A 17772-nucleotide genomic window follows, 5' to 3' on the forward strand; every position below is an offset into this window, starting at 1 on the left:
TATTAGGATATTCTTTGCCAGCACCGTAAGTCAAGTGCATCGGCTCCTCTCCCGTCTTGTTGGTTCATTGTCCAGCCTCTACACCCTTATGAAGTGATTGAAAACACCGTGTCGTGGGCCATGTGCACCTTAGTCCTCAAAGAGACATCTATGTTCTTTAACACTTTAAGGAGATACTTTGCCCAGCGCAATACATGGTTTCTTTCTTGACTGCTGCTTTCATGCATGGTGGTGGAGGATCTATGGTGGTTTAATTGGAGAATTCTTGCCTTTCATGAAGGAGAATTTTGTTTTCTTCCATATTTTCACTTTGCCTAGTCCAGGAAGAAAAGATTATGACAATAGGGGATGGAATTGAGAGAGGACACTGGAGAAGAAATGACCAGGCCAGAGCCTACAGCCTTTGGGAAAGTCTCTCTTGGGATGAGCAGGCTGCTCTGGGAATGATGACAAAACAAACATCTAAGAGCCTGTGAGCTAGTGTTTGCCTTCTCTGTTATCAGAGGCCCCCAAAATGATAGCTGTCCTGAGGGAGGTAATGGCCTGGTCCCTGTAATGATGGGTTCATGGGTGGCTTAGTAGTAGACTGTCTTTCTTCCAGGTTTGATTCCTCAGACACTGTCACCAGTTGTGTATTAATGGAGGGTTGTATGTTGGTATGACATGGAACATGCTTCAGCAGAGCTTCTGGACTAAGAAGACCCGGAAGAAAGTCACTGTGTTCTGAACATTAGCCTTTGAAAGCCACTTGGCTCCCAGTGTCCCTGTCCCGTTGTCCATGAGGTTACCATGCATCAGGGGCCAGCCCAACGGTGGCTAAGAGCAACAGCCAGCCTGCAATAGAGACGCCAGTCCTACAGTCCTACGAGGACCCACTGGCCACACAACTACTGTCTACTACCAAACTGCAGGCAGTGTGCTCCGCAAAACCCAATCGCCTTCGAGGACCAGCAGGGCAAGTCCAGGCCCAGAAAGCAGAGGTAACCACTGAGATCTTAAAGGCCTCCGTTCTAAGATCATACTACCCAACAGAACCCCCCAGAAATACAAGCTCCAAGGGGGTAACTTCTGTTTTTCAACCCTGCTCCCCCAGAGCCACGTGGAAAGCTCTGATGGAAGGTACATGTCTTGGTAACTGTTACATGTGGTTGCTTGACTGGGTGGGGATGGAAGTTGGGTCACCTCTCCTGAGCCTGAAGCTGTTAACCATCTGCTAACTCAACTGTGGTCCCCAGCTATTGCTTTCTTTTGGTTGACCAAAAATGAATGGTTAGTTCATTCTTGAGTCATTAAGGGGAATACATTCTTCCATCAGAGTCAGCAGAGGGGAGAGATTCGAGGAATTGAATAAAAGGCTTTTCTTCGGGAACTTCAAGGAAAATATTTTGGTGATTGGCTTCTGCGAAGTTAACAAAGTGGGTTTTCAAAACAGCCAATTGGGCCAGGACAGGAAAAAATGGCAGAGTCTTTTCAGGGGGTGATGCTGTGTTTGAAGTTGCAGTCTAACTGTAGCTTAAGGTCTGAGAATGGTATAATTAAGGTTGCCGAACCGTTTTCATTGGAACCTCTAGCCACCCCCCTTCCCCACAGGCTTCCTTTGCGGGAAGTCTATATTTGGGTGGGAATCAGTCTGCCTTCATCCCCCACCCTCCCACCGCCCTCCTCCACTCTAATCAATCCGATCCTTTGCCTCTTCAGAGTCGCCTGCTTCAGAGTTGCTCTCAGCTGCTTCTCTGGATCTGCCACTTTCTCCCTGAATATCCACCTCCTTTCTGCTTCCCACATGTAAGTGTCTTCACTCCTGAAATCCGCATCTGCCAAGCTGGCACAGGCATCTCCCTCCCCAACCACCCCCATCTGAGTCCTTAGCACCAGCCCCCAGCCTCCGTTGCCTTCCATGCATAACCACGGAGGCTGTGGGTAACATCCCCCTTTATCCCAAATACACTTTGTTCCCAAGTCACTTGCCTACCCTTCCTCGCCCTCAGATTCTCTACTGGGGCACTGTGACAGGCTGGGTGGCACAATTCTTTACTAGGCAGGATTTACTCATACTGCACAGAGCTGTAGCATTCCACACCCCATGACTGGCAACCCCCAGTCATGTGGCCAACCCCAAGGACACCGCCCCTCTCCATTTCTAAAGGTCTCTTCAAGGGGTGGTCTCTCTGATCAGGGTATTTATGCAATGCAACAGACCCCCCTTCTCACCTCCATCACACACACACACACACACACACACACACACACACACGCCTCTTTGGTGGAGAGAGAACCTTCTCCATTCCCCTGAGCCCCAAGAAATTCCGTGGAATAGGTCATATGGGTTGGGATCGACTTTATATACAACAATAAAAATAAAAATGAATTTCTGATATGGGTATCGAGAAGTACAGCTACTTTCCTCTCTGTTCCAGATCATCTAGGAATACTGTTCCAGGTAATTTACCTCTTCTATGTTATACTCTTTCTTTATCCTGCCTCCTGCCGCAATTCTAAGGAAAACAACACTGATGCTGAAGCTCATTGGTCCTCCACACTTTAGGGCACTCTGTTTGACCTCACATCTAAAGGGCTCGTCTCCATGTTGGACACGGCATGGCCCATCCACACTCTGGAGTTTAAAGCTTACCACTGGTCCATCTTCATGCGTGGTGCACACCTCTTAGAACACGAGGTTCTTTCTTTATATCGCCTCAGCTTTGTGCTTTTAATCCCCACTGTATTAAACGGCATGTTCCCAAAGTCATTTGGACTCTCAGCTAAACTGAAACTCAAGACTAGCTTAAGCCTCCAGGCTCAGCTTGAACTCCCTGAAGCCTTTATCATCCGCCCCTGGCCAGTATGTCATTATCTTCACATCCTATTTCCTCTGCAAGTATGTCAGTAAGTCCTACCAGCTGGATCGTCATTTGCTATTCCTGAATGTCTCTTCCTCTCAGCCCACCTCATTCTCCAAAGATGAGCTTACTTCCCACTTTCTTGAGAGGATTGAAACCATCAGTTTTGAAATTCTTTGCCTTTCCCCATGCTGAATAGTCTCATCCAGTCTTACAGCTGTGACATTTCCTCAAGAAACCTGACCTCTGACCCAAGGTGTCAGAAAAATATTCCCTGTCGTGAATCAGGAGGGCATTGTGGCACGTATGGACGCAACAGTGTAGAGATCAAATGGCAAAATGCACTGGGAAAATCTGCTGCCCAAGACCTCTTTAGACTAATGAAAAGCAAGGATGTTACTTTGAGGACTAAGGTGCACCTGATCCAAGCCATGGTATTTTCACTGGCCTCCTATGCAAATGACAGTTGAGCATTGGGCATAAGGAAGACAGAAGAGGAATCGATGTGCCTGAACTGTGGTCTGGGTAAAGAATACCGAAAGCACCATGAACTGCCAGCGGACAAAGAAATCTGTCTGGGAACAAGTAGGTCCAGAGTGTTCCCTAGAGGCAAGGATGTCGGCCTTCGTCTTCCATGCTTTGGACAGGCTGTCAGGGGAGACAGTCCTTGGAGAAAGCCAGAAACATAGACGGAGACCCTCAAGGAGATGGACGCAGTGGCTGCAACAATGGGCTCAGGCACAGGAACAATCGTGAGGATGGCGCAGGGCCAGGCAGAGTCTCCTTCTGCTGTGCATTAGGGTCGCTGTGGGTTGGAACTGACTCGATGACACCTGAGAACATTTTAAAAATTCATGTTCTAGGGAGATAAGTATACAATTAGGCAAAGATGAATGTATAATTATTATTATTGCATGCCATGATGTAACCCTGAAGGAAAATGTAAAAAGATTAAATGCTCATTCATAAGGGATCATTTTTAAAATGCATATAATGCTATACTATAGAGAGTTACATAAAACTTAAAATGATCATGGAACCCTACATGCAGTTCCTGGAAAAGATATATTGTTCTCTTGCTGAAACAGTAAAGTATCTTGGACAGAATAACATGGGTCGTCTAATATTACCTATTTGCAAAAAGAATAGATACAAACAGATCCAGAAAGATGTTTGAAAGAATGTTTAGCCTATGAGTGCGAATGTGTTTGCTTCCCGATTCTTGACTTTTTAAAAAGAGATTTGACAATGATGGTTGTGGTGGTGGCAGTTAGGTGTCACCAAGTCTGCTCTCACTCATGGCCACCTCATGCAAAGATGCAAAGACAACAAGAGACTGCCTTGCCCTGTGTCAATCTCACAAGCGCTTCTATGTTTGAACCTATTGTTGCAGCCACTGTCCATTCATCTCATGAAGGGCCTTCCTCCTTTGTTCTGCCCTTCTCTGATGTCTTTTCTAGCAACTAGCCTCCTCGGATCCGAAGCATGTGAAAAGGAGTCTTATTATACTCGCTTCTAAGGAGTATTCTGGATGTAATTCTTCCAAAACAGATTTGTTTGTTTTTCTAGGAGTACACAGTTGTTTTCAATATTTCCCCTAATGCCACAATTCTAATGCATCAATTTTTATGTGGTCTTCTTTATTCATTGTTCATCTTCCACATGCGTATGAAGTGATTGAAACACCATGGTGTGAGTCAGGTATGCCTTAGTCCTCAAGGCCACATCCCTGGTCTTCAACACCTAAAGACATTTGAGGAGCCGGTGACCCTGATTGGGATGACTGTTATATCTACTTGGCTGGGCCATGATTCTCAGTGGCTTGACACATGTCAGGATGTAATTGATAGGCATGTAATGATGCATTCATCTTCTACTTTGTGATCAAGGTCATCATCCTCCATTACTTCATAATGTCAATTTTTGCATAATTACCTGATCTTCAGAACCTACACAGAATAAGTGAGGCGTGGATAAAAGCAAATAATTCTATGAGCTCTCTCTCTCTCTCTCTGCAGAATTCAATATTGCTGACCATTTCCTCCTTCTTGAAACATTTTATTTTCCAACTCCATGACATTTCCATCATAATTATCTGCCTGTGGCTCTGACCAATCCTTCGGGAGCCTTCATGGGCTCATTTTCTTCCTCCCACTCCTTAAAAGTAGAGATTTCCCAGTGTGGACTAATATCATTAAAGAAAGTCTCAAGGGAGAAAGGAGAAGCAGGTCTTCTGCAGAAATCCTGCTGAAAGCTCTCCACTCTCAAAAGGACATAGTTAGGACCTCTTAGCCTGGTATTCAAGCTCTCCCTTGAATTTCTAGGCAAATCCTCTCCTTGTATTTCAGGCAAACTTCTCTATCCACCACTCCCGACACGCTGCACGATGTCCTCATGTCCAGGTTGCACTCACACTGTGTCCTGCCTCTCCTGACTATCCCATCAACGACTCAAGCCCCATCTCCTCGCTCCACCACTCCATATCAGCATCTTCCTTAAGCTTCTCTGAATTGTTCCAACTTGAAATGTTCCTTCCCTCTCATTCTTGCACGCGCGCTCTCTCTCTCGTCCTTGAATTCCTATCGAATCTGTTGCATACACTACACAAAATCCTTGCATTAACTGTCTTCATTATTTAATTCTCTTCTCGGGTGTATCTGCTTGTTTCTGCCTGGAGACCAGGAATCATCTTTGTTTATTTTGGAACTAGCATTCCTCCTCTCAAAAAGCAGGTGCACAATACATGTTTACCACCTGTAAACAATGCCCAATGTTTTAGCTTGGGATCAGAGAGAGGTAGGTGTCTGTCTGTAGGCCCCAAACTAGAGATGTTCAGAGAACCTTTGAAAACACAGATCGGGGGCTCAGAAAAAAAAAAATCTAGGCCTAACAGCTTATTCAGCCTTGTCAAAACTACCAGACCAAAGGAGACTATTCAGGGAACGAATGACCAATAGATCAGAAGGCTGTGGCTGCAACTTATAAACCCAGAAGAGCCAGCAAAAGGGCGAGGGGAAGGAACTAATATTACATACAAGTTTTCTCCTTGGGACCTCTCTTATGCATTATTTCACTCTTCATTCAATCATCTGTACATTTTCCCCTCCCCCTCCAGATCATTGTATTGGGGGCTCTTACAGCTCTTATAACATTCTATACATCAATTGTATCAAGAATATTTTACATATGTTGCCATCATCATTTTCTAAGCATTTACTTTCTGTTTGAGCCCTTGACATCAGCTCCTCTTTTTGGCCTTCCTCCCCCACTCTCCTACCTTCTTGAATCCTTGCTAAATTATAAATTATTATTGTTCTCATATCTTACACCAACCACTGTCTCCCTTCACTCATGTTTCTATTGTTCATCCCCAGGTGTGTGTGTGTGTGTGTGTGTGTGTGTGCACGTGTGTAGGCATTAATCATTGCAATCGGTTCTCCCTTCCTCCCCACATCTTGCATTTATTTTAAGTACCTGTGATAGGTAGGATTATTGTGTCAACCTGGCCAATAAACACATGTGGGGTTAATAAGGTTGTAGTTTAATTGAAGGGCAAAGAGGTAAGTGGCTTAGCGAGCCTTGCCTTTCTGTCTCTTGCTCTCTGATGATCGGATCAGTATGAGGCTACTTTAGCTAGTTCTTTGCCTTAGCTTGCCAGCTACACTACCTGTGGGACATCCAACCTGTCGACTGTGTCACTATAGTTTGAGGTTCCTTCAAGACCTGCTTCACCACACTGCTGGTGTATACATCACTTGAGCTGGGGACTGTTGGACCCTGTCATCTGGCTGACTGTTGGTGACCTGCCCTGCTGTTTACTGCCTGTGGCCAGACTGCCAGTATTGCTTTGCAGAAGACTCAGCTGACTGCTTCCTTGCCTTGCACCCAGCAGCTCTTGTGAGTTGAAGGACTTCCAGTGTATTGACTATCTCATGGAAGTGAGGTGAACTGTGCCATTTGTACTGCTTTGTGGACTAATTAGCTGTTTATTTCTTATGTTGTATCTATCTATCTATCTAAAGTCATAAGTGTCCTGGTTTTGTTTCCCTAGAGAGCCCTGTCTAGCACAGTACCTTAATAAAGAATACACACCTGAACAGAGAGGCTGTGTCTGAGCTTTTCTTTCACAGTATTAGAATCTTTTGCAGCAATTAGTACAAGGCTCGTCACTTGACAGTTGCTCAATGAATGTTTGTTAGATAGAAGCCTGAACCTTTATTGAGCACCTATGTTAGGATCACCACCACTTGTGTGTCAGTCTGTCACACTGTGGTGGCTTGTTGTTGCTGTGATGCTGAAAGCTACTGGTATTCAAACACCAGCAGGGTCACCCAAAGGGAACAGGTTTCAGCAGAGCCTCCAGACTAAGAACAGACTACGAAGAAGAAAGAGGCTGTCCAATTAAGAGGAACCGTCCACTGAAAAACCAATGGTTAGTGTTGAAACCCGGTCAGTTACTGAAAACCTAGTGAACAAAAAGAGCTCTGCTAGAGATAATGCCAAGAGAGGAACCCCTCAGGTCAGAACTGCCTCAACAACACATAACAACAACATGTTAGGATCACGGATTGCAGCCTGAAGAGTCCTCAATAAAATGATTTATTTAGATAAAAAAATTAAAATTGCAGCCTTCAGTATGGATTACAACTCACTGTAAAGGAAATGAAATCCTCACCAATGGGCCAGTAGGTAACATCATGATAAATGGAGTGAGGATCAAAGATAGCAAGGATTTCCTCTTGCTAGGATCCACAGTCAACACTCTGGCAGCAGCATTCAAGAGAAGCAATGGATTCCATTGGGTAAATCTGCACAAGACCTCTTTAAAGTACTGAAAAGTAAGGAGGTTATTTTGAGGACTAAGGCACACATATGCATGTGAAAGTTGGACATTGAATAAGGAAGACCAAAGAAGAATTGATGCATTTGAATTGTGGTGCGCAAAGAATACTGACAGTACCGTGGACTGAGAGTGCCATGGACTGCAAAAAGAGAAAAACAGATCTGTCTTGGAAGAGGTGCAGCCAGAATGGTTCTTAGAGGCAAGGATGGCGAGACCTCATCTCAGGTACTTTGGACATGTTGTCAAGAAAGACCAATCTCTGGAGAGGACATCATGCGTGGTAAAGTAGAGGGGCAACAAACACGAGGAAGGCCCGCGACAAGATGGACTGACACAGTGGCTACAACAATGGGCGCAAACATAAGCATACTTGCTAGAATGGTGCAGGGCTGGGCAGTGTTTCATTCTGTTGTGCAGGGGTCACTATGATTTGGAATCGACTCAACCTAAGCACAAAAGCAACTAGGAAGTCTTGAGAAAGTACAGCCAGCATGCTTCCTTGACGTATTCCTTGTCTCTCACGCTTTGGACATATTATTAGATGGTACCAGTCCCTGGAAAAGGGTATCATGCTTGGTAAAGTAGAGGGTTAGCAAAAGAGAGAAATAGCTTATACAAGATGAATTAACACAGCTGACTACAATAAACTTAAATAATAAAATTGTGAGAATGATGCAAGGTGGGATAGTGTCTCGCTCTGCTGTTCATGAGGGTGCTATGAGTCAGACCAACAGGTTTAGGCTGTGGTGACACAAAAGTATGATTCTTGCCTCTACAGATTTCAGCCTAGTTGGGGACTCAGTAGTACTCTCACTTACAGAACAAATTTAGTAAATAGCCTCTTAAATGCCAAACACTGGGCCAGGCATGAAGCAATGAACACACAAAGCAGGTTCCCATTCTTATGAAACACATATTCCTACACAACACTATGGGCTGTACAGTCTTATTTGTGGGAAACATATATATATGTCCCCCACCCCAACAGAAAAAAGCTCATCTGGGCGGAGCTTTCATAGTATGCAATTTTCCCTGCTAGGCCAGCATCGAGCAACTGGGCAACTTGCTCCCGGTTAGTGCACCGAGTGGCACCACCTGGGGAAGTTCTCTCTGATCACAGGGAATTGCTTTGGTAAAAGCAGTTTTGCTTGAACCTCATTTTTAGTGAGGACTGATTGAAGAGAAGAGTGTGCAGCTGTGAAATTTTATTTCCTGTTCAGGAAAAACATGCCAGAGAAACTGCTGTGATGTTGAACACAGCTTACAAGGACAGCGCTCTGGGAGAAACTCAAGTGAATGAGTGGTTTTCTCATTTCAAAAAAGCTGAAATGTTCATTGATGACAAACCTCATTCTGGATGGCTATCAACTTCCTGAATGGATGAAAATGTCAACTTGTAGAGTTCTTTCCACCAGGTCAGACTGTTAATCAAGCTTTCTATTTAGAAGTTCTGAAAAGATTGCATAACAGTATCCAATAAAAAAGGCCTGATTTGTGTCAGACAAGGGACTGGTTTTGCCACCATGACAATACACCTGTTCATGCAGCCATCTCAGTGTGCCAGTTTTTGGCAAAAAAACAGCTTGCCTCTCGTCTCACGTACCGTACTCACCACATACACACACACACACACACACACACACACCACTTCATGCCTTCATCAAAGGAAAAACAAATAGAAGTGGATATTGGAACTGGAAAGAACCTCAAAGATCACCCAGTCCACTTCCAGATTCAAAGACTGAGTGAGTAAGGTCAATTCATCAAGATTATAAAGCTGGTCTGCAATAGGTTTAGGCTTGAATTCAGACTAGAGTATACCCCCAGCACCCACCCACCCCCACGCGCACACACACAATTGCTAAATTAAACATAGGCAAACATGGGTGGAACATACATGAGTGACACAGTTGGTCATACCACCCTTGTGCCAATTCTAACACTCAGAGCAGCTGCCTAGTCCTTCATGAAAACTGCCGAGACAGCCACTAGCACCCAGCAAGAAGTCAGCACTTCGTTACAGAGAAACCGAAAGCTTTCCACTGGCCAATAGGGCTCCTCTTGTTCAAAGCGCACTGCTGCATGGCAGGGTTTGCTGGGTGTGAGGCTTCAGATCTCATCTCACACATCAGCAGCTCCTGGGATCCCGGGGATCTCCCCCGAGTCGGACTGTTTGGTGGCTCGTGAACACCTCTGCCACTTCAACTCTTCCCCACCTGGCCTCCCGCCCCCCTCCCTCCACTTCCTGGTCCCAGGCTTCTTCCAGCGCCCCGAGGTCTGGGTGTGGACGTCAGGTTTTTAAGAGGCCCAGGCTGCCAAGGTTGATCATGGGGCCCACTCAGGAGAGGATGTCATCTGCTCCCAGCCAAGCCGTGGGAGGTGACTTTTCCAGCGATCACATTGCCTTGTTTGTTTGGCAGCCCCCTCCCCAACCACCTGCCCCTGCTCACATGATGTGGGCATCACACTCTGATGTGGGAAGGCGGGTTCTGGAAAACAGCAGGGTGTCGCCCTGCCCTGCCCTGCCCATGGCAGCTGAGGACAAATCTCTCTGGGGCAAAGGAGTGGCCCGGGTAGGAGAACTGCTTCCAACCATCTCCAAATCACTTCCTGTCTCCAAGAGGCACTCAGGCCCAGAGCTCCTGAGTGGATCACAGTGTGTCAGCGCAGGAATGGGGCTCCAGGGACCACCCAGAAGTAGGATGAGCCCAGAAGAGGTGAAAACTGAGCCTCTCGCAGGTCTAGGATAAGGATAAGAGCGTTAAGGTCTTCATCGCTCAAGCCCTTGACCTTCAGAGGACCAGGCTGCTTCTTAAGGGGCCAGCGGCCTCACATGAGCTGGGAGACTTCCGATTCAAGCCCCTCCCAGGGCAGTAGGGAAACAATTCCATGGGTGACAGGCCAGCAGGAGACTCTGAGGTGGGCCCTTCACTAAGTGCTGGTCACAGCAGTGTGTGCAGGGGTGGGGGGTGGGTGGATGTTGGGGGGTATCCGAGAGAGAGAGAGAGTGTGTGTGTGTGTGTGTCGGGGGAGGGTTAGCAGCTGCAGCCAGGTGCAGGTTTGCTTCAGAAGAGATGGCTGCCTGGGAGGCCCGCTGGCAGCAGGAGGGGCTTTGGGCTAGAAACAAGCTTGGTTGGCAGAGTGGTCCCCAGGCACTGGGCCACGGGTGGGCAGTGCTCCTCACCAAGTGTGCTTTTTTGTTTAAAATACCATCTCCACCAGCGCCCCTGCCCCCACGAAACACAACATCGCAGTGTTTGCTTTGAGAGGGGAACCGTAACTCCTGGCCAACAGACGCAATCGGCAGCTTGGTGGGGCCTTTCCCGGAGCGTGCCAGGCAGCTTCCTCTCAGCGGAGCAAGGCTGCTGGGCGAGAGGCTGCCCAGCTCTGCCGGGTACTTGACTTTTTCCATGGGGGCAAAAAAAAAATCTTGATTCTTCACACGCCACAGATCCCAAATGCCAAATATTTGCTGGCTGCCCTGCTCTTTCCATCTCAGGCAGGGGTGGCAGAGTTCTGGCTGATAGGTGGGCCTGAGAGAAAGCTCTCTAAGGGGGGGTGGGGTGTCACCCTGGGAGTCAACCCGTGCCTTCGCCCAGGCAGCCCTGCAGCCTCCACCCCAAGGATGTGTTGGGAGATCACGGAGGGTCACCTAGGGACTAGGGGAGAAAAATGAAGGAAAGCGTCCCAAAAGCTTCTTAAAACCTCACTGCTATCAGGTCAATGCCAACTCACAGTGACCTCCCTGTGGTTACGGGAGTGACTGGTGGATCCAAACTGCCGACCTTGGAGATCACAATCCCAACATGTAGCCGCCACACACCGCTTCAGAGCTCCCCATATCCCGTCTCTCAGAATGGGAGGCTTTGCGTTTAGAGCAGGGAGAGGGGGTGAGAAAGGGCCAAATGGGGGCTTCCTTCGAGAAGCCCACAAGCCTCCCAGGCAGCAGACACGGAAGATTCAGGAACCAGACAAAATGCTTCAAGGGCACCTTCCCCTACTCATCGCCACCAGCTCTTTCTCCTACATGCTGTTGTTGCTAGTTGCCATGGCGTCCGTCCCAATAACAGCCTCCTCCCGTGGGCAGAGTAGACCCATGCCATGGGGTTCTCTAAAGGGGCCCTGGTGATGCAGTGGGTTATAAAGTCTGCAGTTCGAACCCACCAGCAGCTTCTTGGGAGAAAGGTGAAGCTTTCTGCTCCTATAAAGATTTAGGGCCTCAGAACGCACAGGAGTAATTCTACTCTGCCCTATAGGGTTGCTATGAGTCAGAATTGACTTAACGGCAAGTGTCTCTCTCTCTCTCTCTCTTTCAATTCTTGGAAGCAGATCCCCAGGCCTTATTTCTGAGCTGTGACTGGGTGAATTTGAAACACCAACTAGTAGTCCAGCAAGACTCCGGGACTCCATCATACATTGTATGTGCTCCTGAGTTCATTCTGCGTCTTAGGGACCACACATAACAGAGTAGAATTGCCCCACAAAGTTTTCTAGGCTGTAACCTTTATGGGAAGGAAACTCAGTGATGCTGTGGCTCAGGCGTTGTTAGGTTGGCGGTTCAAACCCACCAGTGGTTCAATAGGAGAGGGATGAAGCTGCCATCTCCCATAAAGATTTAGTCTTGGAAACACTGTAGGGCCAATGTGCTAGCTTAATGATTTTATGTCAACTAGACACTCCTGGCTAGGGGTGGAATCCAACCTGCCAATCAGGTCACAGTCTGATATTGTCCCCTTGGGGTGTGGCGTTCTTAGAACAGGGCCCTGGGAGAGAGAAGGGTCCTCTTTTACTCACTGCCACTGACCCTGAAACTGCTGTAGCCCTACCATCTTTCCGCTGACCTTGGCTCCACAAGACTGCACCCACTGGCTTGTGATCTTCCTGCAGTCTGTGTCATTGCGTGAGTCTGAAGAGGGACTTATGGACTTGTAATGGACTTAAGGACTTGCAATGGATGGGGCTGCTTTCTTGCTATATAAATACTTCTTGATATAAAGTACTTTTTAACAGAGACAGGAGCATCACTGACTTTGTTTCTCTAGTCAACCCAGCCACCACAGTCACTGTGAGTCAGAATCGGCTTGGTGGCAGTGAATTTGGTTTGAGTTTTAGATGTGGCTTCAGTGGACGTGGGTTTGAGAGTTGAATCGTTATAGGAGCAGATTTACAGGACTTGTCTCCTGTGGATCTACTGGTGGGTTTGAACTACTTACCTCCTGGCCAGCAGCTGAGTACTTAACCAATGCATCGCCAGGGTTCCTTCCCCCACATGTAGAAGGCTAGGCTTGCTTCACAGTGCTCCAGAGAGATAGGACTCTATAGCACTTATACCCTCCTCCGAGGTCCTCTTTTCAGCCCTGCCTGTCCATTGCTCACTATAGTTATCAAAAAGTGTATAGCATCTTAGCATCATCCTTTCACCATTCATGTCTGGAGCATCCTGACACCCACAGCCTCAGACCTCTCCTGGAGCTTCTGGAAACCCTCAGCCTGGGGCCAGCTGACTGGGGAGTGTCCAGCTTCATAGATGTGGTAGCTAAGATCAGGAGTTTGGTGGGTGAGGCTCCTCTCTGTCTGCCACGGGAACTCCCTAGGGCTGATGATAATGGGTTTGCCTCATCCCAGGGAGTGCAAGAGATGGGGAGGCCATCAGAAAGCACAAACAGAGGTGCTCGAGGTCACAGAGGAAGGAAGAAGCTGCAGTGAGACAGCAGTGTATTGGGAAGCCAGCCCTGGGCTCTAGTCCCTCTGATCAGTTGTGAATCTCGGGCAAGTTGCTATGTTTACACTATATTCTATTAAGAAGCCCTGGTGGTATAGTGGGTTGGCTACACATTGGGCTTACTGACTACAAGGTTAGAAGTTCCAAACCAACCATTCCATGGAGGAAAAGATGAGACTTTCTAGTCTTGAAAACAGTCGCTATGATTCAGAAATGACTTGTTGGCAGTGTGTTTTATTTACTTATTTATTTAGACAGTCTATTAAGGGAAGTCCTAGTGGTGTTTTCAAGTTAAACATTGCACTGCTAACTGCGAGGTTAGTGGTTCAAACCACAGACCCTCGTCTGGAAAAAGATGTGGTTTTCTGCTCCATTTTGGCCTTTATTTGAGGGGTGAGTGTTGGGGAAGGGGAGGTTAGTACATTCAATGGCATTATAAAAACATTTGAAATACTGTGAAAATTACTAAAATGATGCCAATACACTTGCCTGACACAAGGTGACCACAAGCCTTCAAATTTGCATAAAACAAAATAAAATGTGGTGTGCCTGCTCTGGTTCAGACAGGGGTGGGGGGGTCTCAATTCCACCTCTTCTGCCCGTCACACCTTGGTCAACAACACCTGTGAGTATGTGAGAGAGGTTTGCTCAAAAGTCCCTTTCAGTAAGTTAATGAGGTGGTCACTTTCCCATTGCTAGGGATGCTATGGAAGGTCTCTTAAAAGTTATGGGAAAGCATTCCAAAACCTCAAATCTTCCCCTCCACCCCCCCCCATGTATGATCTAAAGCCTCTCTCCGGGACTCAGAATGAGTCTGAAGACCAAGCAGGCTTTCCTGGGCCCCAAGCAAAGCAAGCCCAGGAATGCCACATGCAACCAAGTTTGGTTCTTGCTTCCATCCAGGAACTGACTGAAGGTTCACTTTGGCGATGAGCCGGGGACACTAGGGAGACCTCAGGTCTTGGCCCAGGTTTTCTAGCCATGTTGTCCTGAGGGGGTTGAGGAACCGTGGGGGGGGGAGGGGAGGAAGGAAGGCAAGGCGCATGAGTATTCTCTCCAGGAAGGAGGGGTTGAAGTTCCTTGCTGAGAATCCAGGAGAAGGTGAGGCTGGGCTGCAGGCGATTCGGAGATTAGTCCTGTGAGTGGGGAGTCACAGGGCTCACAGGTGGGGCTGGTGACCTCTTTATGTGCTTAGAGGTTAAAAGCATCAGAAACCTCTGTGGGATTTAAATTGGTTTTTGAGGGATAGGGGAATGAGCAGCGAAAACAGGACGTTGTCAGCTTGTTCCATCCTCCCTTCTCTTGCCCCGTTGCTCTTAATTCTTGGGCCCTCTTTTCCCCAAAACTCTCTCAGAATGATCTACAAGGTTGGCAGGCAATGACTCCTGAATTCCTTCTCTGAAATCTCCCCTCCTCTTAGCTTTGCCTGCAGGGTAAGGTGCCCTTAAGTCCTGGGCAGCGGCTGGGGGGCAGTCCCCAGGGTCTCACCCTCCCAACTCCCACTGCGGCCAGCCTGGGGCTTACCTTTCATGGTCGCTCCTGCCAGGGCCTTGGGAGGGACCCGCGGAGGGCGGCTTGGGCTGCGGCTCTCTGGAAGCTGGGACCCAGAGTGAAGCTGGAGGGTCCTCTCCGGGCAACCGATCGCTGCCCCTTAAGCGTGGCCGGCGGGGGTGGGGCGCGACGCTGGGGTCATCCCCGGGTCCGGAGGCGGCGGCGGGCTGAAGCCGGGGTCCCGTGGGCGTGGCCTCCTGGGGGCGCCTCCGCCGGGCCCCTAGCGCGGGGTGCCACCGTCCTGGGCGCGCATCCCGCCGCCCCAGCCCCAGCGCAGGCGCTCGCCTCCCGCTAGCTGCCCGCGATCCCCGGACTGATCCCGGCCCCCTCGCCTCGCCTCGCCTCCCTCGTCACTTCTTGGGTCCAGGCCCAGATCCACTTCCTTGGTATTTTCAAAACTGCCGCGGCCAGGCCTCTTTGTGCCGCCGAGGGTCCCTGCGGCCCGCCAGGGCCCGCCCAGCCCAGCCCCGCCGGCTCCGAGCGCCGCCCCTGGGGCCCCCGGATCAGGGTGGGGGGGGCTTCGAACCCGAGTCACGCGGGTCGCGGCGCGCTCTTCCCTGCAGACGCCCGGACTTGGGCTCCGAGCGCTGGCTCCCCTGTCCTGCTGCCACGCGCCGCCTCCTGCCGGCGCCGGACACTGGACCCCAGGCAGCCAGTGTGCCAGGGCGGCGCTGGCTGCCTGCCTTGGGGACTGGCCAAGAAGGGTCTTCCTAGAGCAATGGTTTTCATGGTGGAACCTCGATTTTACCCCTGCATGTTGGTCTCCCCGAGAGCTTGTCCAGGTTTTAGCACAGAAAAGGTCCTCTAGTCCGGAGCAAACGGGCAGGCTCGGTCACTCGGCTCGGTCACTCTGCTCGGTCACTCGGTGGCTGCAAGGGCTTGGTTGGCCAGCGCTTCCTATCCCACATCTCAATTTTCCACCCGAGAGAATGAGGCAGGAAGCACTGCCCAATTCTATGATTCCGTTCATGGAGGGGCCTTTGGTCTAAAAACAAAAACAAACAAACAAACAAGGCGCCGCTCTCTGGAGACATACTTTTGAGAGAAACTGGCCGCCTGGGAGGAGCTTTGAATGCTTTGTAAGCCATGCGCCCCTCAAGGACCCCCACGAGGTCGTTCTTCACTGATGGAACAAACATGCCATGAACATCTCCCATGTGCCAGACTGTGCCCTACGCTCCGGGAGTGTGAAGAACTAGTCAGACATGGTCTCTGTCTCCCCGTGGGACTTCTGTCTGGTGAGGAACGCTAACAATTAAACAAGAAATGGTACCTGCTTCCTCCAGACGTGGAATGCTCTCCTGGAACGGATGGGGCCCAATCAACCACCACTCCAAGTGGCCAGGAAAGACAGAGATTACAAGGATCTACAGGTGACCTCCTCCCTGGGGGACGGACAACAGGAAAGGGGGTGAAGGGAGAAGTCGGACAGGGCAAGATATGACAAAATAACAATTTATAAATTATCAGGGGTTCATGAGGGAGCTGGGAGCGGGGAGGGAGGGGGAAAATGAGGAGCAGATGCCAGGGGCTTAGGTGGAGAGCAAATGTTTTGAGAATGATGAGGGCTATGAATGCACAAATGTCCTTTTACACAATTGATGGATGTATGGATTGTGATCAGAGTTGTATGAGCCCCTAATGGTTAAAAGAAAAAAAGACAGAGAACTGAACTTATTAGGCGTTCGATCCCCGATAAATACTCACCGTAACCAGGACTGCATCTGAATGCTTCCTTGTTGCAAGAACGACGGCGTTTTAATACTTGGATGTTCTCTTACACATGTGGACATACAAGTGGGAAGTCACATAGACGGAAGGCACAGCAGCAGGGAGCTGTATATTCCTCTCAGGTTTCCCTGGCTCCTTTCTACACACCGAAGCTTACCTCCGATTGCTTGCACCTCGCAGGGAGTGGGGGCAGACGTTCATTAGTATATGAAAATTCCACTTAGCAGTTCAGGTTCCCAGTCTCAGGCTTGGCCATTTAGCGGTTACACACTGGGCAGCTAACTGCAAGGTCAGCGCTTTTGAAATCCCCAGTCACTCAGCAGGAAAAAGATGAGGTTGTCTCCTCCCACAGTTACAGTCTCAGAAACCCACAGGGCGGTCCTACCGTGTCCTGCCGGGGCCTTAGAACTCTGAACTGACATGGTAGCAGTGAGTTTGTTTGTTGTTTTGGTTTGTTTTTAAGTCTCTGACTTTAGCTAAAGTTGGCAGATCTGTTAAGACTGAACAGAGCTGACCTATGTTACATGGGTTATGATTTGTGGTTTTGGACCCTCAGTACTGAGGTGAGATAAGTAATATGGGAAAGTGCAGGGAGAAGTCATTAAGTGAGGGCAGTCCAACCCAGGCTCTATTGATCTCTGCGATCAGCCCCTTCTCCACATCCCCACCCTTCCTCCATTTGATTAAAGATATGTCTCAGTCCAGGTCCTCAAGGAACACAACAGAAACACACACAATTGATTAAATAAATAGTGATTTACTTCAAGAGATTGGTTCCCACAATTGGGAGGTAGGCCAGGCAAGTCTGAAATCCGTAGATAGTAGGTGGCAGGAGGCAGACTGGAAACTTCTTGTAGGCTTCCACCCCCAAATCCATAGGCCAGGCTCCATGAAGAGCAGAGATTAGAGAGAACTAGGGAGTTCTGCCGAAACATCGACTTCTAACTGGAGGCAGACAGCATCTAAGGAAATTACCCTGGCAATTGATTTATTGATTACATTACATTTGATCATATTATGATGTGTGATTGCATTACACTATGGAATGGGAACTGGTCAAGTACTTGACCCCACACCTGGGACCA

The 17772-nt window shown here is 48.7% G+C and overlaps 1 protein-coding gene across 2 annotated transcripts in view; it reads right to left on the reverse strand.

Annotated features, from left to right (window-relative positions):
• SCARA3 (scavenger receptor class A member 3) overlaps positions 1 to 15561 on the reverse strand; it is a 45898-nt gene extending 30337 nt beyond the window's left edge. For both annotated transcript variants that reach the window (XM_075556479.1, XM_075556478.1), the window contains exon 1: positions 14930 to 15561. In XM_075556479.1, coding sequence (XP_075412594.1) covers positions 14930 to 14936 — 7 coding nt within the window. In that variant the 5' untranslated portion in view covers positions 14937 to 15561. The remainder of the gene's footprint in view (positions 1 to 14929) is intronic.
• Between the last annotated feature and the right edge of the window lie 2211 nt (positions 15562 to 17772).

Source organism: Tenrec ecaudatus, chromosome 8 (assembly GCF_050624435.1).
Source record: "Tenrec ecaudatus isolate mTenEca1 chromosome 8, mTenEca1.hap1, whole genome shotgun sequence".
Lineage (NCBI taxonomy): Eukaryota > Metazoa > Chordata > Mammalia > Afrosoricida > Tenrecidae > Tenrec > Tenrec ecaudatus.